Raw genomic sequence first — 26,317 nt, forward strand, 5'->3', positions numbered from 1 at the left:
TTGTCGTAGCGTGTGTTGGGGTACAGTTATTGGATTCGATACGGGCATAACTTCTCGATCGTCGAACTCCTCCAATTTACTCGAACAAGTGTTTTTCCCGGTGAATTTAGTTTGAAAGTTTAGGTGATTTTTATGCTGGATTTTAAAACGTAACAGTGCAGAAAGTGTGAGTAGCGTTGTTTGTTATTAGTTTAGTTGAGCTCTTTTTTTTAAGCAAATATTTTTTTTAACTAAAATTTTATTTACATGTTGTATTATTGTATTCGTTTATCAATTTTTAACAATTGAAAAAACATGCATATAAAAGTGCAATTAAAAACCCCAAACTGAATTAATTTATAAAAAATCAAACAAAATGATATTGAATTTTAGATGCGCTTTGAGTTGTTTAACTGCAATGAACAGTGGAAACAATACAAACTATTTAAAAATAATTTTAGTTTTGGTTTTACTATAGCTATTTATGATGGTTAAAAGTTATAATCAGTGTCAATCATTTTCTTTAAAAAGAAAATCTTTTTATTTTAATATTAGTGTTGCCACAGTATTGCAACATTATTAGATAGTGAAAATTATTAAATTAAATTTTTTACTCAATTTTTTATAACATGTCAAGTAAAATAAACTTTTCCTATATTTATACTTCAAAATTACACATAGTTAGTTATAATAAAATATGAAAAACACCAAATTCAATTTATGTATTGTGTAAAACGACTAAATTATCTATTTTTACACAGAAAAGTGTATACCAGTGCGACATATTATATTTTTAGATGAAAAAAACTCGTTTTATTCATTTCAGTGATGTATTACTTTCTATGATTTGTTTGTAAATAATCAAAAATTTCAATAAAATCTATAATAATATTTTTTGTTGGCCTTGACTTTTTTTCAAGTTTCTGTTAGGTTAACATCAATTGACAATACCTGTCAAACAAGATTCAGTGATTGTCACATATTTTTTTTATCAATACTCTCTTAAGTACTTGACTCTAAGAGTAAGTATTACCAATGTAAAGTAATAGAATTTTTTGGTAGGTGGTTTATACTCCTTGTCTGGAGCAAAATAAAAAAATTATTTTTTTTACAAGTTACGACATTTTTCCAATTTTTGGAAAGTTTAAAGTGCATTTGTTTTGCTTATTTCACCTAATATGAGGTCATTTCGAGGGTTAGACCGCCGATAATTTTTTCTACACCAAAGTGCCTTTTTGCATACAAAATACCGTGAAAGGCCTTTAAAATACCTCACAATGCTTCTATTATTGCTCAAAATGCCTTATAGGGATAATGCCTTAAAACTGCCTTGAAATACATCAAAATGCCTTTAAATTATTTAAACTGCCTCAGGATACCTTCAAATGTTTACACATTTGTGGCATTCTTAAATTTAGTTATAAGTCCCCTGGTATTGAGATAATGATAAATCTTGATGAAATACACCCTTGAAATTATTTTTTTTTATGGTCACGTGGCAGTTTTTCAAAACGTCATAAGGATTATTGATTCAATAAAAATTACTTCCTCAGGTTACGTGACTGCTTTCCAATAATTTTAAAGATCCAAAAGCTTAAAATTGATTTTTTTAAAGGTCCCATGACAGTTGAATTGATTTTCTAAGGTCAGGTGACTGTTTTTCCAAATTCTGACAAACAAAAAATATTTTTTGTACAGTTGCCTGAAATTACGGGTTATGTTTTGACGTTTGCACGAATCTTCTAACTGTCATAGTAGCCAAGTTAGCACGTGTCAAATGACACTTATTATTTAAAAGAAACAGTGGAAAAATTGGTAGTTTAAATTTAGACTGTAGTCAAATTGTAAGAACTAGGTCACGTGAGTTAATAATTCAATTTTTAAGCTTGCAACATTGTAAAGGCCAGTTGACATTGTCAAAAACAGTCACGTGAACTTCAAAATGTAGTTTAAACTTTAAAAAACGATAAATTAAATTTATACAGTTGTAAAAACTTAAATTGCCAAATACACGTTACGTGACGTTGAAAACGCAATTCTGCATGTTCTTGCAACACTGTAAAGGCCAGTTGACATCTGTCAAAATTAGTCACTTGACCTTTAAAATGTGGTTTAAAATTAAAAAATTTGGTAAATTAAATTTAGACTATTTTAGACAGTTGTAAAAGCTGAAATTTTGAAGAGACACATTACGTGACTTTGATTATGCCATTTTAGAGGCACCCGTCAAAAACAGTCACGTGACTTTAAAATGTAGCTGAAAAATTGGTACATTTTTGTAATAATTTGTAATGAATATGTTTCAACTCAATATCATGTAACAAAGATTTAACCATAATAATTACATGTGCCTATGCTGTTCTGTTCAATTTTCAGTCAATTTTGTTATATTAATACACTACATTTTGAAATATACAGGCAATGCCTCAAAATACGCTCAAATGCATAAATATCTCAAAATGCCTCGTAATACCTCGAATTACCTCGAGTGTGTACACCAAATTACCTCGGCGATGTATCCCTCGGGTCATTTAGTATAAATGTCCCCTTTGCTGTACATTGGAACTCTTCTGGAGCAAAATAAAAAATTGGCAAAGTTGCAGTTTTGATAAAATGTGCATTTTTCCAATATTTGAATTTATTTTCCATTTATTTAAATTTCTATCAATTTCGATATCAAATTCATTAGAAATAACTTGAAAATACTATAAAATGAGCCAAAACTGGTATCTCTAGCTGTTCAAACTTCCAAGATATTAAATTTCAAAAAGTTGTTGAAAAACGCCTCCTAATACCCCCATTCTTTCATATTTTTTAAAAATTAAAAACTTTAAAGTGCTTTTTTATGCTTATTTTATCTAATGTAAGGTCATTTGGTATAAATATGCCCTTTGCTGTGCATTGGAACCCTTCTTCAGCAGAATGAAAAATTGCACGTTTTTCCAAAAAATGTAATTTTTTTCAATTTTGAAAGGTTTTTTTGGTTTAAAGTGCTTATTTCATCTAACTTAAGTATAAATATATCTTTTGTTGTGCATTAAAACTCTTCTGGAGCAAAATGAAAATTTGCATTTTTCCACTTTTTGAAGGATCGTAGCTCCTTTATTTAAACTCCTATCAATTTTACTAATCCGTCACTAGAAAGAGAACTAAACTAAACTAAAATTATGAACTAAAGATTACATCAAAGAAAAACGTTAGTTTTGTAGGTATTATTAATACAAAGGTGACATCTTTTGGAAACACCGAGGGAAACACTTTGTCAACCGCCTTATGAATATTTAAAATACAGTAGCTTAGCAATACGTTATCTAGCTAGTATATAACTGAACAAAATTTTATTAATAATAATTAAACATTTTTTTGATCAGTAAATATCGTTACCTCATAAACATTGTTTAAATAAGCATCTATAATAAACTTGATTACCTAAACACTGATTCATCTTATTAAGTTACTGGAAAATTCACACATTGTATGTAAAATGTTACGTTGGTGGATTATAATATGACACGATAAGTATTGAGAACAAAACCGTTTATAATAATCAGGCAGGTCATGTTTATGTATGGGAAAACCCAAATGACTAACTGCGGTTAATTATCGCAAAAAAAAGTTTACAAGAACTCTCACGAAAACCACTTCTGGTCCACTCGAATTTTGTAAACCTCCCATCAATTTAGGCTAGTTTCTGACACGCTACCGAAAGTGCTATTAGGCCAGACGAGTTTACGTTAAAACCAACTGTTCACACATTATTAAATTAATACTTTCCTTTGCAATCTTTCCAATTAGGTTAGATGAATTTCACCTGAACATCCACCTACAAAGCAGCACGCAGGAATTCCTAATTAATTAAAATTGAAACTTCCGTACATCATAAATAATATCTCAAGAACTTTGGGAAAACTATTCGAAAGTTTTATTTGACGTCTGAAAATCTCCAGCCAAATCGATGAACTTTCGTAGTTTTCTCGTAGCAATAACCCCGAGTATAAATATTTGAGGCGTCGATAAAACATGACTGAAATTAATCATCAAGTAGAAAAGTGGTACTATTTCAGGCTTTTATTAATAGTGTGGTCGTTTACCATAATAGAAATAAAGGTTCCAAATATAAACTTTTTAAAAGTGATGCTTTAAAACGAGCTTACATATCAAATATTGCATTGCTAGTGTGATGTGCCAAGCACAGTCTCCTGTGACGTAGAAAAAGACATTTCAATTTTATAACGTTTTCTCGAAAAAATATCTTAAACGGCAATTTTTCCAGCAGAAGATAACTTTATAAACACAAATCACTATAAAATAAACATAAAACAACGTATAATTTCAGTTTCGTTTTCCTCGATGGTTGACGTTTGGTTAAAATTCCTATTAGACATACGTAATGAATTCCATCTCACTCAACTCACATGTGCCTTTCTACGTCATAGATGAATAGTGTACCAAATAAGTGTGGTTTTCACAGAGGTTTTTTTCGCAGTAAAAAGTTGTCAAATATCACTTAATCAATTTTATATGGGCTTAATCCTCTAACTTAGAGGAAACACAAAATTTCTTAAGGCCTTTCCACGTGAAAGATAAGCGATCTCTGCTTTGCCGATGACCCATAGCCCAGCCACACAAAAGATAATTAATGATGATAGATTAGGAAAAATCGTGACTGGTCACGATCCCGGAATTGCAAGTCTGTTTTGTGGTCATTATTGTGTTTTATTTATTGACGTTATACGTTTCGTGTTATGTCCCCGAAACTTGTAGAGTCATTGTGGTGCGCCTGAAGAAGATACTTACCAGCAGTGATGCCATTTCTACTGAATTGTCCCAGGGACAAATGATAAAAATAAGTTTTCTTTTAGTGAAAAAAATTTTTGGAATATTCTTCATAAAAACCAATATGCAACTGGTATGGTTAGATTATACAGGGTGGTTCAAATCATAGCACATAGCTATTTTCAGGTATCGGCAGAGTCAACCGTTAATTACAATAAGTCAATTGTTGCATTTTATTTTTTTTTTATTAGCAAAATTAAATGACAAAATGATGATTTTTAGTGTTAATTAAAACAAAATTGGACATTTCTCTGTCTTGAAAAGTAGTAGTACATATTCTCGCAGTGTAAGTGAAAACGAAACTCAGAGTCGATCTCCACAAAATATTTATTTATTAAGTTGTTATCTGTCTAAGGCATTGTCTTCTGTGTTGCCTAAGGCAGATAACAACTTAATAAATCGAAAAGTAGTAGTCCATATGCACGCAGTGGAGTAGTGAGTGTAAGTGAAAGCAAAACTCAGAGTCGATCTCCACAAATATAATAGTATATGCAGAATTGCATTTTTAATGCAGAATTGCATTTTCAACGTCACGTAACGTGTATTTGGTAATTTAAGTTTTTACAACTGTATAAATTTAATTTACCAATTTTGAAAGTTGCATTTGAAGTTCACGTGACTGTTTTTGACAATGTCAACTGGCCTTTACAATGTTGCTGCAAATTGATTTATGAACTCACGTGACCTAGTTCTTACAATTTGACTACTGTCTAAATTTAAATTACCAATTTTTCAACTGTTTCTTTTAAATGATAAGTGTCATTTGACACGTGCTAACTTGGCTACTATGACAGTTAGAAGATTTGTGCAACACGTCAAAATATAACCCATAATTTCAGACAACTGTACAAAAAATATTTTTTGTTTGTCAGAATTTGGAAAAACAGTCACCTGACCTTAGAAAATCAATTTTAAGCTTTTGGGTCTTTAAAATTATGAAAAAACAGTCACGTAACCTGAGGAAGTCATTTTTATTGAATCATTAATCCTTATGACGTTTTGAAAAACTGTCACGTGACCATAAAAGAAATTAATTTCAAGGGTGTATTTCATCAAGATTTATCATTATCTCAATACCAGGGGACTTATAACTAAATTTAAGAATGCTACAAATGTGTAAACATTTGAAGGTATCCTGAGGCAGTTTAAATAATTTAAAGGCATTTTGATGTATTTCAAGGCAGTTTTAAGGCATTATCCCTATAAGGCATTTTGAGTAATAATAGAAGCATTGTGAGGTATTTTAAAGGCATTTCAAGGTATTTTGTATGCAAAAAGGCATTTTGATGTACAAAAAATTATCGGCGGTCTACCCCTCGAAATGACCTTATATTAGGTGAAATGAGCACAACAAAAGCACTTTAAACTTTCCAAAAATTGAAAAAATGCTCCAGACAAGAAGTATAAATCACCTACCAAAAAATTCTATTACTTTATATTGATAATACCTACTTACTCTTAGAGTCAAGTACGTACCTAAGAAAGTATTGATTGAAAATATGTGACAATCACTGAATCTTGTTTGACAGGTATTGTCAATTGATGTTAACCTAACAGAAACTTGAAAAAAAGTCAAGGCCAACAAGAAAATATTATTATAGTTTTTATTGAAATTTTTGACTAATTACCAAGCAAATTATAGAAAGTAATACATCACTGAAATTAATAAAACGAGTTTTTTTCATCTAAAAATCTAATATGTCGCCCTAGTGAGAGTGAAATTTGAATTACTCTCCATACACTTTTCTGTGTAAAAATAGATAATTTAGTCGTTTTACACATAAATTGAATTTGGTGTTTTTCGTATTTTATTATAACTAACTATGTGTAATTTTGAAGTATACATACAGGAAAAGTTTATTCTACTTGACATGTTATAAAAAATTTTCACTATCTAATCTTGTTGCAATACTGTGGCAACACTAATATTAAAATAAAAAGTTTTTCTTTTTAAAGAAAATGATTGACACTGATTATAACTTTTAACCATCATAAATAGCTATTAAAACCAAAACTAAAATTATTTTTAAATAGTCTGTATTGTTTCCACTGTTCATTGCAGTTAAACAACTCAAAGCGCATCTAAAATTCAATATCATTTTGTTTGATTTTTTATAAATTAATTCAGTTTAGGATTTTTGATTGAACTTTTATATGCATGTTTTTTCAATTGTTAAAAATTGATAAACGAATACAATAATTCAACATGTAAATAAAATTTACAAAACTAAGGCATTGTCTTCTGTGTTGCCTAAGGCAGATAACAACTTAATAAATCGAAAAGTAGTAGTCCATATGCACGCAGTGGAGTAGTGAGTGTAAGTGAAAGCAAAACTCAGAGTCGATCTCCACAAATATAATAGTATATTTGTGGAGATCGACTCTGAGTTTTGCTTTCACTTAAACTTAATAAATATTTTGTGGAGATCGACTCTGAGTTTTATTTTCACTTATTTTTTTGTCTGTCTTAAGTAAAAGTGAAAGTAACTAGATAAAATTCTTTTTAAAAACTATCTAGAAAACAAAACATAATACTCGTTCTGATAGTTGGTAACATAGTAACTTATGTTTAAAAATATGTTCATCCATTGGTAACTCAACAAACACTATTAAGTAGTAGTAACTCGGTTCTTAAGTAGAGAATGTACATTTCTTCAATTAGAAAAAAAGTCATTTTGGGTAATTAACCTGGTAACTGCAATAATTTCAAAGTTAACTCTCTTAAGTCTAGAGATTGTTTTTTCCCAGTCTTCTTCGTCCTTAATTAAAAAGATTGACTCGAATTTAAGTCTAAATTTGACGGTTCTCAGGTTAACAGTTGAAAATTCAGTTATTTCAATGGTTGACAGAGTGTTCCGATGAATTGATTGGTTGCCTTGAAGTATCTTTTTGACCACCCTGTTTAGTCATATAATGAAATTGTCGTTGATTAAATTTTAAAAAAGCTGAATTCAACCGTTTTCTTTTAAACTCGGAAATTTTACTCTCTCATTTGGGACTTTATTTCGTAAACTAATCCCAGCATAGCCCATGGCTGTCCTATAGTAAAACTGGCAAATAACTAAGTCAATTAGTAATAAAAAAGCATATTGCCACCCATTTGCACCGTCGTATTTTAAACCGAGCTTAGGTTGACTTTGATTTTGAATGTGACAGAACGAGTGAAAAATGTCACAGTCTGAACTATACTTGACTTAAGTACGACGGTGCAATAACCCCTAAACTAAATTAAGAATGTCTCAGAATTAGAGTGTCTCAGAATTTATGTGCCAACCAATGCAGTGGTTAATTGGGAAAATTATTTTTTAATTAATATTTTTTTGTTGGCATTATAGGTAACATGCCTTCTACTTTCAGATAATACTACAGGGTGAATCAAAATGCAAATTGACTATAAATTATTTTTGTGGGATCTCTTCTATACGTAAAGTGTTAAAAATTACGCTGTTGCCAATTGTTTAAAGGTTTATTAATAAAACTTTTTACTATCAATTAACTGAATATAATAACAAAACAAAATGGCCTGATATTGACAGTGTCTACTATATTAGTCCAGAATCTGGTTACACACAACTAACTACAGATTGATATATTTTATTTTAATAGTGAGTTCAAAAATTGCTCTTACTTTCAGAAAATTCAGTTGTTTTAACTTTTTAACAGTTACAAGCTGATTTAATCAAACATATTTGTACAAAATCGTCATCAATCACTTCAATCATTTCATGTGAATTTATAAAATATAGACTCTACATTATTATAAAATGTAAGAATACAGAATTTCTTTGAATTGAATTGAATTACATCTAGCTATTATAAACAGTAGCCACTTGGCAACCGTGCTTTCCAAGAGAATGTAAAAGATCATGCTAGATGATAATCTTTTTTTGGCGAAAAAAATCAATTACGCAAGTACACGTACAGTTTGAAAATGAGATAAGTTCAGCAAAATAATTACGTACTCTGCGTTTTAATAAAACAAGTTTTTACTTGTGATGACTATCTCAGACATGATTTGTGTAAAACCTTGCTGAGGATGCGCCCGAAGATTAAATCTTCTGTGTAATTGCGGCAAAAGTAAACAACTTTTCACTTTCTTCCAATCCGAAGAGAAACTTAAAATGTATTCTATATGTTTAATCTTCCATAGTATTAGTAACGACCAATTTCTATTTATTGTAAAATCAACGCCACATTGCACAGACACTTGAAATGAAGAAATCGGCCATACAAGCAAAATTGCCACATTTAATCTTCAATTAATGTTAGTGAATTGTAGGTAGGTAATGAAATGTCGGATTTGCATTACTTTTATTAACGCAACACTCTAATATTTCATACTAAATTATAATTGATTTCAACTAGTTGAAAACCGGAAGAAAGAAGAGAAATAGATGAAGATAATGGAGTATTAGATTAAAACAAGAAGTATTAAAATTTAACAAAAGAGAGGAGAGAAGGTCATCAGATTAAAAGAAAAGAAGAAAAGATTCAAAATTTAGGTTCAATATGGTTATTATTTACATGACAAGTGTCATGTAAGGTTTGATGTATTATAGTTAATATACAGGGTGATTCCAAAGTTGGTGCTTTCCTTTCACCTGCGAATAGGGCTTCAAAAAATAAGGTTTTTTTTCTTTGACGCTTTTTCGAAATATGAACAATAACGAAGATACAGGGTGTCAAAGTTTTAATAAAAAAATAAAAATTTAATGATTTTGGCCAAACCACATGAAGTAATTAGACAAAATTTTGTAGGTGTCAGTAGCTACGTGGAAAGGAAATTTTCCAAGAAACAACAATTTTCTTGCGTTTACCAGTGACGCGCGTATAATTTTTTTAAAACATTTTTGAAAAAAAATATTACTCTACTGGCTTTTTTTCAACATGAAATTTATTATTGAATTCCTTGTTCAATTCTAAAAATAAAACCCCTTTTATTATTTTTTGCACCGACGCACCGCTTTCGAGTAACAAAATAAAAACCGTCTTAATGCGTGCCTAAAATTAAATGCTGTTTTAATTTAAAATGTCAAATTATTAAAACTTAGTTCGAAGGCGGCTGAAATATTTTGTTTTTGTTTATGTCTGTTGATAAGGAATAACCTGTAGTTAGTTAAAATTAAATTTATGTTATTTTTTATTTTGTTTTATTTTCAGTAAAACTTTGACACCCTGTATCTTCGTTATTGTTCGAAAAAGCGTCAAAGGAAAAAAAACTTATTTTTTGAAGCCCTATTCGTAGGTGAAAGGAAAGCCCCAACTTTGGAATCACCCTGTATAAATAATAACCGCTTGTTGAAGGATGTAGGTACTATTATTTTAGCATTTACACTCAGACGTTCAAAAATGGACTAAACATTTTTAATTTACATATTTTATATCTATATTTACTACACACAGACAGTATGTTAAAGCAGTTAAAGATAAGAAAATTAAATAAACCTTGAAATTATTAACAGCAGGTTCTAGCACCCGGCTGTAAATTCTATAACAAGTTTTTGGGTCACCAAATCTAAACATTATTGCAATAATTATTAATGCTAAGACAAGTTCTGACGAAATGTTAAAAAACAGTTATATTTATAGAATTATTTTTACAAAAACGATAAGTAATCTCATTTACGACAAGGTCAATAACCTGGCTCATTACAATTTGACCTAAGCTTTGATTGTCAAATATCCCAATAAAAAGTCAAACTGTGCCAAATCTGGTAACTTAGCAAGCTATTTTGTCCCATTCGGTCAATTTCACTGAGATAAGAACGGATGCTTTTATCATAATAAGAGGATGTCGTTTATAGTGCTTTTAGAAATTTACTACGAAATGAAGTGAACCAACTGTCTTTTCATCGAAAAATTACATAATTGTGAGGAAACTCGAAATGTATTTAGTATAAAAGACTCATATACATATAGTTAGTTAGATAATACTGTAAATATTCTTGGAAGAATGTTTATTGTGAATCAAAGGCTTATTATTAATAATAATAAAAATCTTTTGATACTAAACCTCATTTTGCTTACTTCGGTTTGTACTAACAATTTATTTGAATATGTATTTGACTGCACTATGTATGTATGTATTGTATACGTAACCACCCAGTCCTGGCACGGACTGCAACAATACAAATTATATCAATTTTCTACCTTGAGATAATATCGTCATAATTTGGCGTCACTGATTGGCCAGTGGAACTCCCATCAAGCATCAATGCACTATTCCATCATTTTAGTATTAATCACGGCGGTTTAATCGATAGAATTGTTTTACGATACAAATGTACTAATAGATAACTTAATCAATCAAGTTATTAAACAAAAGCGTATTGCTTTTTTTGTGACACCCTGTCAAGTCACCAATTTTAGGAAGATTGACGCACTCTTTTTTATTTTTCCTGTGCCATTAGATCTATCATTTTAACACATTTTTTCGTTCTTTTTTTTATCAGTTAGCCTACTTTTCAAATATTTGGACATTTAGCCATCTTATTTATTTCAATACATTTTTCCGCTCTCATCAGTTTTTGAGAAAACAGGATTTGAAAGGCCGTTTCTTCTAGAATCAGGACTGTTATTCATTTTGCCTTAAAAGTGATTTCTTCACAGATATACGAGGTAACGAAAAATGTGCTGCAAATTTCAATCCAGTGCATTTGATGGGTGAGATAATTTTCATCCATTTTTTTTTAATTAACATTCTTTCTTATGTCATTTTATGAGTTTGACTGATATCTCGGGACATGTTTGGGGGTTTTTCAATTTTTGGTCTGCAACAGAAATTACGTGGTGTTAATGAAAATGTCGTTCTTTTTTCCCCGATTCACCGGAATAACATAAATGATCGTAATAAGATAAATCGTTTCTAAAAGTGTATTCTATGTAAAATCAGCGACGTACATTGAAGGTTAATAAAACATTTTTATTTTATGTCGTACAAGAGTGGCAAAAAATGTAAGGAACTGGCACGTAAACGAGGAAACTTTCCAAAAGTTGATGTATTTTGTTTCGCTTGTTAGTCGTGGAAAAAATTGGATATTTACATTCTCTTAATATTTATACAGGGAACAGTAACACTCAGTCTTCACAATAAATTTATTAGGTCTTTAAAAACTTGTTTGAAAAATGCCCAACATGTTTCGAGCGCAGTAGCAGCTCATCATCAGGGGCTTTACAAAATTACAAATTAAGCTGTCATTCAATATAAAAGTGTTTTTTAAAGTCAGAACTGTCAAATTTTACTCCATGAAGCTGTAAATACAACTTACAATGTCATTCCTCTAAGACATATAATTAACATTTTAAACTTTCATATCGTGGATGAGTGAGTTTTGTCAAATTTGGCTCAATAGAGCTGTAAAAACAATTTACAGTGTAATTGCTCTAAGAAACACATCTATTTGAGAGTTCATACTTTCATGTCACTGGTAAGGGAGTTTTGACATTTATGACAGCTGTCATGTGACGCAAGCAAAGTATAAAGATGTTCCTTAACGTCAAAACTGTCAAATTTGTCTCCATAGAGCTGTAAAAACAACTAATTGACATTTTATACTTTCAGTTCACTGATAAGTGAGTTTTGACAATTGTGACAGTTGTCACGTGATGTAGGAGAAAGTATTAAAGTATTCTTCAGAACTGTCAAATTTGGCTCCATGGAGCTCTAAACACAACTCACAGTGCAATTCCTCAAAGAAACAAATCTATTTGACATTTTATACTTTCAGGTCACTTATAAGTGAGTTTTGACAATTGTGACAGCTGTCACGTGACGTAAGCCAGTATTAAGTAGCCCATTAACTTAAATTTTAGAGGATCCTAGAAAAAAATAGAAAATGTATGTCCCTAAAATGTATGTTTTGAGCCTCTTTAATTTAAACTCAATAATTATGTAATTTTAGTTTTTTTTTCTCCATTGTAAGATTGTTACAGCTTTGAACTTTAAGTTAATGGGTTTTTGAGAAGTTTCCCCTTAAAACCTAATAAATACTTGACAGCTTAATTTGTAATTTTGTTCTAGCCCCTGACTATACATAGACATACAAGTTGGTAAGTAATTGGGTAAAATGTGTATATTTCCTTTAAAACAATTAAACAGAGTTTAAAGAATCTTTCGTAATGATTTAACCTTAAGTTTTAACAAAACCGGTTGGAGATGAAAACCATACCAAAAAAGTTGTTGTGGTAAATGCCAAATAAGCGTAATATGAATACTAGCAGATACCACGTACTGAAGCGAGAGTATTCAAGGTAATCTGGTAGGTACAAAACAATAACATGCCATGAAGCAGGCACATCTGCCCAGTTACAAAAATCAGAACTAAACGCATTAAGAATTGGTTTCGTCATTTCTTGTTTTCGATTAACACGGATTTTGATAAAGGCCGTCTACTTTGAAGTATCGAAATTATTCGGTGGCTTTTTGTCTGACGAAAATGTGAATGTCAACGGAATTTTAATTATGCATCCTTAATAATGTCGGAGCCAACCAATTAAATTCGCCATGAAAGCTAAAAAGCCAGTTTTAGGTTTTATGAGCGTTTTTTCTCGTTCGGGCTTATTTGTTGTTCCGTTTTCGATTGATTTCAGTTCATTAAATCAGACTATTTCAGAACATCCAAAGTTATTGGCAAAAAACATGAAACTAGTGGCAACATCGGTTTTATCAACAGTCTTAGTAGCTGATGTGTAGATCATTTATGTTCACCTAGCTTCTCAAAACTAGATATGGGCTCTAATTCTTGAAAGCAGGAAACGGAATAGTCAAGAGTTGATGGGATGTGTCAGAACTCAGAAGTAGCTGACAATAGCAAGTTCTTGTCACATCTTTCTCTTGATAACTCTGTTCCCTCATTTCAAGACACACCCTGATCGACCAACACATCTAATTCTAAAATAAACAGAAATTTATTATACAGCGTCAAATAAGCCTCTGGGGATTATTTTTAATTGTCATAACACATTGTAAACCATCAAAATTATCATTCAATTATCTCCACAGTAAAATCTTGCCAACTACCACCTACACAAACCTTATCACCGATGTGTTCATCAAACTTGTTCTATTTAATTACAGATATCCACTGGCTTATATCTAAAAAAGTCAGCTGTTCGACACTAGACCGGTATGGCAATCCTGCAACGGGTTTCTTCATGATAAACGAAAGTTCTAATCTTATCTGGAAATCGTAATAATGTTGATAAGAAAGTCTTGATGCCAGTTGGAGTTGGACCGGTGCATACACAACATGGTGTTTTGTTTCAAAAAGTAAGCAACACCTTAACCACAACCAAAAATAGTTAACTAATTGGTGTTTAACGTTTTCAGGTCGTTTCTGTTTAAGTTGGCTGTAATTGTTGGTACAGCATGGTTTACCATTGTAATGCTGATATCGTGGGATTCTGGTTCGGAAAGGAGGGCCAGAGTGCAAAGTTGGCAACGAGAACGCAACGATGTAAGTATGTTTTTGATTGCTGGATTCAACAATTTAATCCCTGATTATTTCTAATTTTGTGTGTAACGATGTATAGGGTGATTATATTTTATTCAATAGCTAACTCCGTTAATTTTTACCTGTCAACATAGTTCTTTTTCTCAGATATTTGGATGTACTATTTCTACTTACGGTTGAGACACCATGTTTTGTTGCTTCCATTATAAGTTTAATTAATTATAAATGTAATTTATCCAATGGTTTTTCCTAATATATTTTTGGAAGAATCAAAATGTTTATGGGTGAAGAAGGATCCGGTTAACTGGAATATGCAAAGTGTAAATAAACTACTGAGAATGTGGTAGTTATCAGGAAAAGGAGCAAATTTGTTTAAAAGATTATCCAAATATTAGATACAGTAGCGTGCACACAGACAGATAATAATGAGTATTAAAAAGTAATAACCAAGTAAATCGCCCCTACTGAAAATATAAGTTAAATACAAACAACATGTTTTTGCATCTCAAAACTCAGTTAATTTTTACAAAAATTATATCAATGAGGACGAATTTACGTTGAAACAAACCACTGGTTTAACGGGATTTACCATTATAATAAACAGAGATGAGAAACAAAACTTTACCCTATTGACAGTTCATTAAATCAGCCAGCCAAATAGCCATTAACATTAATTTGATTAAAAATATAAACCCAAATTTATAATGCAATTTTTGACTTAAAAAGTGTTCTACACGGTTCAGTTAAAAACATAACTTCTGCTCCTCAAAATTGACAGCTCAAATTTACAAAAATCATGTCAATAAGGACGAATTTACTTTGAAACGAATCACTGTCTTGAGGAAATTTATCATTTGTAATAAACAGTGATGAGAAACAAAGTTAAACCTTATTGACCCTTCATTAAATCAGCTTGCTAAATTATACTTATTAACATTAATTTCATTAAAACTTTAAAAACTGGTTTATAATGTAATTTTCGACAAAAGTGTTTAAAAGACAGTTTTACACAGTTGTGTTAACCTTGTGGTTTACTAACCATGACCAATTTTGACGAACCTAAAAGAAAATTCTAAAAGATACAAAAAAAGTGCAAAAATAAAATAGTTTCAATGAAACCAAGAGATTGAAAGAAAATGTTTTTAGACATCAGTGGCGTACCACAATAAATTTTAGGCGACATGATTCCTAAAAAGTATTAATTTGTACAATCTTGCAATCATGTGACAACATTGAACAATGTCGATCACAAAGCGTGTAAAAACTGGGGTAAATATCTGATGAACATCTAGTAGGTAAACGGTAAAACCGGTTAGATTTCAATTAAAAAAATCAATCAAATTTCAACATTCTGTATACCAGAAATAAAGCTTTTGTCAAGAAAAATAATGTAATACTAACAATATAAAAACTTAGTTGTTTCGCTATACTTTAAAAACTCAGGCAGGAAAAGTTACGGAAAAAATTTTAAATAGAAAAACAAACCCCATAATAACAGACTTTTTTCACAGTCAGGAAATTAATCTGCTCCGTAATTTTATCGGCAATTATCTTTCATCTAATTACGGAAATAAACACTTCCTTTATTAGCAAGATAAGCTTTGTCCTATACAGTTTTGTGTACAACAAAAAGTCAATATGATATCATTTTTATCTAATAACAATTAATTAATTTAATTGGTTTTTAATTTTAGATCAACGAAGAAGCCGGTCCTTTAATACCCTTTCAAAAAGAAGAACAAGAAGAACCAAGAAATGTTATTGACGATAATTTAGTATTAGCACCTCCACAGGATTTGCCTGGTGAAATGGGAAAGCCAGTAAAGTTACCAACTAATCTAACAGGTAATTTGTTACATTGTGTTTGTTAAAAAAAAAAACAGAATTAAACTTCTATTATAACAATTTAATTCCTGAAAATTTTTATAGAATAATAATAAATAAATAAGATTTTCAGAGGGTCAAAACATATAATATTTTCTGAACCGTAAATAGGAAGAAACTTTTGAAACTTGGGAATAATTCAGGATTATAGTATTACCATTCGAGTTAATTCATGAAAAACTATTGCATTTTTGGTGGTTTTCGAATATTTAGCACCTTAATTAAATTGGCTTGCAACAGAGACACATTTTATCAAATATCTGGCATATTAAAACAGCAAAAAATCTAAAAACAATTTTAATTACCTCTCAAACTGACTGATCAAAAGTTTTGTAAATACAAATTTATTGCTTTTTAGGAGCTGTAAAGAAAATGGTTGATGATGGATGGATGAATAACGCCTTCAATCAGTATGTTAGCGATATGATCAGCGTACACAGAAGTTTACCTGATGCCAGGGATGAGTGGTATGTATACAAAAGTGCAGTTTTTGTCTTAAAATATCTCTACTTGTTCTTCTTGAGCAATTAATGTCATTAGAATTAATCTCACCTGGAAGCATGGAGAAATAATAAATGTGAATTCAATAATTTTCAATACTGCGACGGGTGTTTAACCGTCTAAAACCAGCCATACACACATTTCTACATTTTTTTAGTATTTCGAATATTTGGTAAAAAATTGATAACAAAACTACAGTTTTTACTGTGTTTAGCTTGCTACTCACACATTTTTCACTAAAGGTCTTATAAATTGATTGATTGTCAAAAGCATAGATGTAAACAAACGTTTCTACAAAATATGTTGCTAAAAACTATAGACAAAAATTAGCCCTACCCGAAAATTAATAAGATTAACTGATCGATGTAAAAACTCAACATAAAAGAATTAGTGCGCCGATTTTGGTCTTAATCAAATAACTGACTTATAATAAAACACACATTAGAACAAACTCAGGAACAAAGTTAATAACAGTTCACTTCATTTACATTGTTCCAAGTTTTTTTCTATTTTATAACGTCATCCAAATTTTGTTTGATTTTCATTATAAATAGGCTCAACGTTTTAGTAACTGATCCATATCGGTGGGTTTTACAAAATAAGCATATAGTTCGGAATTTGAAACATCAAATATACAATACCGTTAATAATATTTATCGATTCTTACCCTCGGTCGCTTTATGAAACTTTATATCAAAACCCACCGACAACAATACGAGATTACCAAAAGTTTCAAAATAGAAACTACCCAAAAGGGAGATAATTAGTATCAGTGAGCAACTAAACACTTAATAATTAGTATAAATGACAATCAGTAGCTGATTACGATTAATCAGAGTTAGCTTAATTACAAACGGGGACAGGGCTTAAAAACTTTATCCTTGAGTAGTAATTTGATGTGGGGGGAATCCATTAATCATGTCAAATTTTGAAATATTTCAGGTGCAAAAAGCCAGGCCGCTATTTGAAAAACCTCCCGAAAACTTCGGTGGTGATTTGTTTCCACAACGAAGCTTGGTCGGTACTTTTACGTACAGTACATTCAGTTATAGACCGCTCACCTCCAGAATTGCTTCATGAAGTAGTGCTAGTTGATGATTTTTCTGATATGGATCATCTAAAAACTCAACTAGAAGATTACTGGGCCAAAGAACCAAAAGTTAAAATCGTAAGAGCCCCTAAACGTGTAGGTCTAATTCGTGCTAGACTGTTAGGGTACGAGCAGGCCACTGGGGCAGTCCTAACTTACCTGGATTCTCATTGCGAGTGTACGGAAGGGTGGTTGGAGCCGCTTCTAGATAGAATAGCGCGTAACTCCACCACTGTAGTATGTCCAGTAATCGATGTAATTGATGATACTACTCTAGAGTACGTTTATCACGATAGTACCGGAGTTAATGTGGGTGGATTTGACTGGAATCTGCAGTTTAATTGGCATGCGGTACCACAGCATGAGAAAATACGACACGAGAATACGGCGGAACCTGTGTGGAGTCCTACGATGGCTGGTGGACTGTTTAGCATAGACAGAGTAAGTTGATTTTTTATTCACATTTAAGTAAAAGGTAGTTGTGTGCAACATCTGGTGACATCTGTACTCAACTCTATGAGTTAGAAAGTACAGATGGCGTTCCAAAATCTAGGAACAGCACCATTAATGCCGCATCATTCGGTAAACACCGATCTGATTGGTTGAAAATGGTGAGATTTTGTTTTTTGTTTATCAATCCCAATCCTCTGACCGGTTTCGCCGTATTACGGCTCATCAGAGAGGCTATAGGGCTTGATAACCAAAGAACAAAACCTTCGTTCCAGTATAGTCAACTGGATGCCAGAAATGATAGTTGTGTGCAACATCTGGTGACATCTGTACTCAACTCTATGAGTTAGAAAGTACAGATGGCGTTCCAAAATCTAGGAACAGCACCATTAATGCCGCATCATTCGGTAAACACCGATCTGATTGGTTGAAAATGGTGAGATTTTGTTTTTTGTTTATCAATCCCAATCCTCTGACCGGTTTCGCCGTATTACGGCTCATCAGAGAGGCTATAGGGCTTGATAACCAAAGAACAAAACCTTCGTTCCAGTATAGTCAACTGGATGCCAGAAATGATAGTTGTGTGCAACATCTGGTGACATCTGTACTCAACTCTATGAGTTAGAAAGTACAGATGGCGTTCCAAAATCTAGGAACAGCACCATTAATGCCGCATCATTCGGTAAACACCGATCTGATTGGTTGAAAAGGTGTAAAAGGTGTCGCACAAGTTTTAAGAGTTATTATTGGACAGGTTGATGGTCTGATTGATATCTTCTGACCAACAATCTATATCACATCTGCTTCGACAGACTGGCAATGTGGCAGACCTTTTTTGTCAAGTTCATTGATTTGTAAGGATTATCTCTTCTCACCAGTGATTCACTATAGATAATTTTAAAATTTCTATTTACATGTAACAATTTTCTCTTTTTATCACCCCTTAATGGTTATTAGGTTAAACTTGTGCAACTACTACATCCTACATCTGATACTTTGTATACAAGTGAAGTAAAAGAAAACCGACTATAGGGATAACCGTGTAATGGGTGTAACGAACAGAAACAAACATTGATAATTGCATGGGTGAGATAATGACAGAAAACCAAATAAAACGCCTAGTCGGCGACAACTTCGCCGCCCTATAGTTTGCCAGGGCCACCAGAGATGGACGAGCTGACGAAGAAAGAAGAAATGTAGGACAATAAGAGCGCCAGAAGAGCCCCTCCATCATCGGGGATATCCTTCTCCCAGGGCAGAGGAAGCCGATGCCACTCTAGGAACTTCCCGAAAGGGAAAATTCCTGGACTTGTAGCGACTTCCTCTTCCAGACCTATCCTTTTGGTCTACAGCTATGGGAGGGTAAAAAGCAGTAGAAGCAGTAGTCTTGCTTACCGATCAGACTACTTACATAATTAAAACCACAAACAATTGAACCAATCCTAATATTTATTTTGATGACAAGGGTTTTGTTTATCTGGCTTTTGTATTTATTAATTAACCTAAACAATTCCTAAATATTGTTACGATTTTCCCGTGGGTTCACACAAAGTCAATTTAACTCAACAATTAATAAATTTATTTACACTTCAAAACACTCCGTACAATAATTAACACAGCTACTAAAAACACTACTACAATTCCACAATTACTCCGCTATTTAAACTTTACCGCGTTCCCAAATTCACTACTTCACTACACTCTCGCCGACGTCGACACCGCTTCTTTTATATTCGCAAACCACGTTCTAGAATGACCGCAAAACGCTTCGCGATTTGCTTCGAATATTCCAGGTGTCGCTTCCAAAGTGTGGCCTACTTTAACACGCGCCCGGCCAGATATTGCGGCGCATCGGTTTCATCGAGTATCGAGCATAGTAGGCCCAAACCGTAACACTGCCCCCCTTTTAAAGCTGATCGTCCCGATCCGCTTCATCTAATCCCTGGTATTTCTTGAGTCTGTCCAGATGGACAATTTTCATCTTGCCTTTGGGGCTGCGTTGGACTCTGTACGCGACGTCATTTAACCTTTTTACCACATGGTAAGGTCTCTCCCAGTGTCGTTGCCATCTTTGACTTAATCCTTTGCTCCTCCTGGGTTGAAACATCCACACAGCATCACCTTCCTTATAATTGCCACCAGTTGGTCTGTGGTCCAGCGTCATCTTCATACGGTCGTTGTTTGGTTTCATCTTTTCTCTCTCAAGTTCCCGAATTGTGATGGATCCCTTCTGTAACGAACACTGGTCACACCGTTTACACCATTCCTCAACGTCCTTTCTGAAGTTAATCCAGTAAAATCGATCTCTTATTCTAGCCAAAGTCTGGTTTACTCCAAAGTGTCCTCCTCCGCGACTGTCATGTAGTTCTCGCAGCACATTCTCTTTGCAGGAATTGGGCACTATTGTTTGGTAAACAAAGCGTTTTCCGTCTGGACTTTCCCATTTGCGAGTAATTAAGTCATCTCGCAGTCGAAGCGAATTCCACTGCAACCAGTAACCCCTTACTGTTGGTCCATATCTGGAAATCTGTTGCCAATCCGGTTTCAAATCCTTCTCCAACCATCTTCTGATTACTTCCAAATCAGAGTCTGAGCGCTGTCCTTTTATTATGACTTCCTTAGAAACGCTGCTCTTCATTCTTTTTGTAGCCTCTTTATCTGTCACCTTCGCGATTTGACCAATCCTCCAACCATTATGAATTTGTCCTTTCCGGTACCTTAAGTCACTATCAAAAACTTGACGATCCTCTACATATCGCGGTAAATGTCTTTCCGGATTCTTCATTTCCTGCTCCTGGTTACGCCAGTTCTGCGGGGTCGGTAAACGAGACTGCTGTCTGCAATTCCATTGGTAATGTCCTTTACGTCCACAAATATAACATGTAATGTTTCCTTTAGCAGAGGAGTTCCGGTGATTTGTTCTGATGTCCTGGTTTCGTCGACACTGTGGGTTTGGAGAACAAGACCGCTGTCTGCAATTCCTTCTAATGTGTCCCGTACGTCCGCATCGATAACACTCCACTCTCGTGATCGGGCGTGATCGTTCTAATTGTGTGGACTGACTATTTCCTGATGCTGCCATTTGTTGCACTAATTGGCCTACCATTGCTTTAATTTCATCTATTAATGTAGCAACATGATCGGCTGGCGGTACTCTTTCCTCTTGAATAGGCTCTGGCTTTAAATCATTGCACGCAGCTTCAATTTCCAGCGCTCGAATCAGTAATTCGCTGTTGTTGCTCCCTTTGAACATCTTCAGCCATTTCTTTACCTCCGGATCTCGAATCCCATCTACAAAATACTGTGCCACAAGTTCTTCTTGGACTTCATCCGGGACGGCTGGGTAAGCCAGATGCACAAGGCGACGAATTTCGGTTTCAAACTCTTCTAGATTTTCACCAGTTTTCTGCTGTCTTGCCATTAATTGCGTTCGATACAGTCCTTTCTTATGTTGATCCCCATAACGACGTTCTAATGCAGCTACTAATGCTTCATAGTTGCTTCGTTGGGCGATAGGCACCGTCTGTAACAGCTCCAATGCAGGTCCTCGTAATGCCACTATTAGTGCTACAGCCATTTCCTCGTTACTCCATCTATTTGCATTTGCAGCGGCCTCAAATTGGAGTTGGTACATTGCCCATGAAGTTTGACCATCATATGTGGGAGGCTTGATCTTGTTGAACCCGTTTCCGGTGAACACTGTAGAGCTGACTCCTCTGCTGTCAATTTTCTGCTCTAAGTCGCGTAGCTTAATCTCAACATCATTCTGAATTTTATTAATGTCGTCCCGAACATCATTTAATTTTCCCTCAACATCACACTCCATCTTTTTGAGACTATGGGTTACATACTCTTGGATTTCTGTCTTGTTCCGTGCTAGAACGTTCAATATTTCTACGTTACGTTTTTCTTGCCGCTCTCTATCTTCTTGACGCATTTCTATATCTTGTTGTAGCATTCTTTCTTGTTGTTGTCGAATCCTTTCTTGTTCTTCCCTCTCTTGTTGTCGAATCCTTTCTTGTTCTTCCTTCTCTTGTTGTCGAATCCTTTCTTGTTCTTCCTTCTCTTGTTGTCGAATCCTTTCTTGTTCTTCCTTCTCTTGTTGTCGAATCCTTTCTTGTTCTTCCTTCTCTTGTTGTCGAATCCTTTCTTGTTCTTCCTTCTCTTGTTGTCGAATCCTTTCTTGTTCTTCCTTGTCTTGTTGTCGAATTCTTTCTTGTTCTTCCTTGTCTTGTTGTCGAATCCTTTCTGTTTGTTCTTGTTTCTCTTCTTGTTTTTCAAGCATTGCCATAATAGCTGCAAGTTGGGCCTCCATGTTTGCACTTTGACGTCTTGTTATTGGCATAAAATAAATTTAACACACCACTGTTCCGAAAATCTCTAGTCCGGTTCTGAACACAAGTCTCTAACCCGAAGTTTAGTTCCAATTCACGTCGCACTAAAGTCTGATCGCACTTCTGACACCAATTGTTACGATTTTCCCGTGGGTTCACACAAAGTCAATTTAACTCAACAATTAATAAATTTATTTACACTTCAAAACACTCCGTACAATAATTAACACAGCTACTAAAAACACTACTACAATTCCACAATTACTCCGCTATTTAAACTTTACCGCGTTCCCAAATTCACTACTTCACTACACTCTCGCCGACGTCGACACCGCTTCTTTTATATTCGCAAACCACGTTCTAGAATGACCGCAAAACGCTTCGCGATTTGCTTCGAATATTCCAGGTGTCGCTTCCTAAGTGTGGCCTACTTTAACACGCGCCCGGCCAGATATTGCGGCGCATCGGTTTCATCGAGTATCGAGCATAGTAGGCCCAAACCGTAACAATATTTAGCAATCGAATTACTGTTGCATTGCAACACCTTGTCTACTGGATTTTTTATCAGGATTTTCTGTCTTTTTCTCCTATAATCGGTTTTTCTTTTACGTTCAACTTTAGATTGAGATACTAGAACCGCAGAACGGTCCGATTACTGTAACTTTAGTTGAACGTCATCAAAGTGAAAAATAACAGCGTTTTAGCGTAATTCCTGAGGTTGTTGCGTTTTTTTTTTTGAAAAACTAGTTGAACACTGTTTGTACTTGTCTCTTCTCGTTTACTTTGTAATTAACGTATTGCAAAGTGCCATTTTTGGTGAAGCTACTTAAAGCCTGAATAACTTAATTTAATTAAAATGAGTCCGTGTCTTCTCGTTAAATGTTATAAAAACAACTTTCCTTTCTTAACCAAAGTAAATAAACTAGTTCAGGGTCCACCATTTTGTATCACAAAACAACAACAAAATCAAAACTAAAGTTATAATAATCAGGTCGTATATTTAGTTTAATAAAAGTTACTAAATTACTCTTTGTTTTTCAGGAATTCTTCACCAAACTTGGAACTTACGATGACGGTTTTGATATTTGGGGTGGCGAGAACTTGGAACTGTCCTTTAAAACATGGATGTGCGGTGGTACTTTGGAAATTGTACCCTGTTCGCATGTGGGTCACATTTTCAGAAAACGTTCGCCCTACAAGTGGCGAAAAGGAGTGAATGTTTTGAGAAGAAATTCGGTTCGATTGGCCGAAGTATGGCTAGATGAATACTCAAAGTATTACTATCAGAGAATAGGTATGTATTCCATATAATTCATCCAGGGTAGTAGTCAGGTATAATGTTACTTAAAACTTTAATTTAATGGAAAATCCAGTACTGTATGAAGTTTCAATAAAGCACATTATACATACCTATTATAAAAATTAAGGATTGAAATTATCTAATTTTTCTGATAAAAATTTAGGTCAAGACACATTTTTATATGAAAAACTGCATGAACCAAACTGAAATTCCCTGAGTATTATTATAAATAATTTTAAAGATATTGGACGTTAAACTATTCTATGGCCGGGCAATGAAACTGAAAAATCCTTTATAGTAGGTATTTAGAATAATGAAACCATTATAGTGGAGACAGTTCATTAAAACAAAACATAGCAAATTATGACAGTTTGATAATTAATATAAACCAATAAACCAGCCTGCAGTCAGAAAAGATATTGCGGTCATATTTCACCACAAGAATTTATGACAAATACAATAGAGAGAGAATGATAATAATAAATAAATCAATGTCTGCATTATCGTATATTTTATACAAATTATTAGGAACACGTTTGGGTATAGGCCTCTGCATTCATTAATGTCAGTGGTAATATGATTCAGCGGCGTTCAGAATAAGTTTCAATTGAACGTAATCAATTATTCCAATTTAGTGTTATTTTTTAGTGTTTTGTAGATGTCAGTGAGTTTACGAGATACTTTGAAATCTTTTTTCCATACCTCTTTCATACGTCACAGAAAAGTAAAGTTTTCCCTAACGTTTTTTCGCAGTAAAAAAAGAAAAAATAGGTGTCAAATATTTTTCTGCATACTTCCTAAATGTTTTGGTTTAGGAACCCATTTAGGCAATAGAACTATTCAGTCTTCGAAACAATACTTAATTTGCCAAACATTTTCTTAAAGGAAACGACAGAGGTGATTTTGGTGACGTCAGCTCTAGAATAGCCCTCAGAGAACGGTTGGGGTGCAAAAACTTTAAATGGTACCTGGACAACATTTACCCTGAACTGTTCATACCTGGGGAAGCCGTAGCTAGTGGAGAGGTACTTTTTAGTTGGTTTACATTTATTTATTAGACCTACTGAATTATGAAATTTTAGATGCGTAATTTGGGTTTTGGTGCCCGAATTTGCCTAGACTCGGCGGCTCGCAAAAACGACATGCACAAACCAGTCGGACTTTATCCTTGTCATAAACAAGGAGGCAACCAGGTGAGATTTAGGTTTTTTTCCCAAAAAAATATTAATTGGTGGTGTTTCTGTGCAGTTTTGGCTGTATAGTAAAACAGGTGAGATCAGACGTGATGAAGCTTGTTTAGACTACAGCGGCCAAGAGGTTATTCTCTACCCATGTCATGGTAGCAAAGGCAACCAGTACTGGGATTACGATTCTGAGAAAAAGCTAATTAAACATGGCAGTAGCGGTAAATGCATGGCGATAAATGCGGCCAAAACGAAAATTGTGATGGAGTATTGTGATCCACAGTCTGAACCACAAAAGTGGGAATTGGAGAACTACGACAAATCCAAGTTACTATAAATCTGTGACTAGTCAATTAATTAATGTACATTTTCACATTTTACTTAAGACTCTTTTGGAGTGAATTAAGATAGGATGAGTGAGGACGTGTGAGTGTGAGAGTAGATGGAAATGCTCAATAAAGTTAAAATGGCAGTACTGCTCAACATTCCACTTATTGACTGAGTTAGTGTCTATTGTAAATATTATCCGCCGTTAAAGTTGTACTTAATGGTCTTTTTATATTCTTTAGCTTAATGGTGCATTACTGGGTAATGCAGATATCTAAAAGGCATATCTCGATCCATTCATCACTTTTTGTACCTATACATATCAAAAATTTATATGTATATTTCATTGTGAATGAGTTAGAGAAAGTAGGTTATTATCGAATTTGATTTAACTGCCTGCTATATTGTTTACGTTATGTATTATTACGTTTAGCGTTGCCTAATTCATTGACTTTGGTTTGCTTAAAATGTCACTTTTATTACTGTAAAGTTTAAATTGAATGTTATATTAGAAGACATATAAAAGGCTAAGTGCTATAATACGTGAAATTTTTCATGTACGTAACTCCTCTTCAACTTCTGATGAGTATAGAAAGCGCAGGTGTTAATTGAGTTAAAGTATATAAAAGCTTTCTATACTTAAATTTGGCTTGTAACAATTTTAAATTGGCATAATACAAAATAATGAAACACGTAAACAGTTAGTGTCATTCATTGTCTAGATGTTAATCTATAGGCCAGTGTATATATTATGTTGTATTTTAACTTAAGAAATATTTTTATAATGTGCCTTATTCTGTTTAAATGACAGTCGAAATGTTGGATTAAATAAATTGAAATTTTTGTTATAGTATTATTTACTTATTCAACTTTTACAAATTATGAAATAAAGAAACAAGTTTTAGTTTATTTAACTAGTATATTACTATAACCAAAATAAGAATATTAAAAAAGAAAAGGCTTCCTGTCCAAGAGATATT

At 33.2% G+C, this 26,317-nt stretch overlaps 1 protein-coding gene across 1 annotated transcript; it reads left to right on the forward strand.

The window, feature by feature from the left end:
* On the forward strand, positions 1 to 26,180 carry LOC145724408 (putative polypeptide N-acetylgalactosaminyltransferase 9). The gene is made up of 10 exons (XM_081972686.1): positions 1 to 166; positions 13,892 to 14,083; positions 14,144 to 14,270; positions 15,962 to 16,112; positions 16,510 to 16,618; positions 17,595 to 18,183; positions 23,568 to 23,820; positions 24,712 to 24,851; positions 24,909 to 25,019; positions 25,075 to 26,180. Exons 2-10 carry the CDS (start codon positions 14,064 to 14,066, stop codon positions 25,345 to 25,347), a joined length of 1,773 nt encoding a protein of 590 aa, XP_081828812.1. The 5' UTR covers positions 1 to 166; positions 13,892 to 14,063; the 3' UTR covers positions 25,348 to 26,180.
* Positions 26,181 to 26,317: the final 137 nt, after the last annotated feature.

This window comes from Ips typographus, linkage group LG1 (assembly GCF_016097725.1).
Source record: "Ips typographus isolate SLU linkage group LG1, UJ_Ityp_2.0, whole genome shotgun sequence".
Lineage (NCBI taxonomy): Eukaryota > Metazoa > Arthropoda > Insecta > Coleoptera > Curculionidae > Ips > Ips typographus.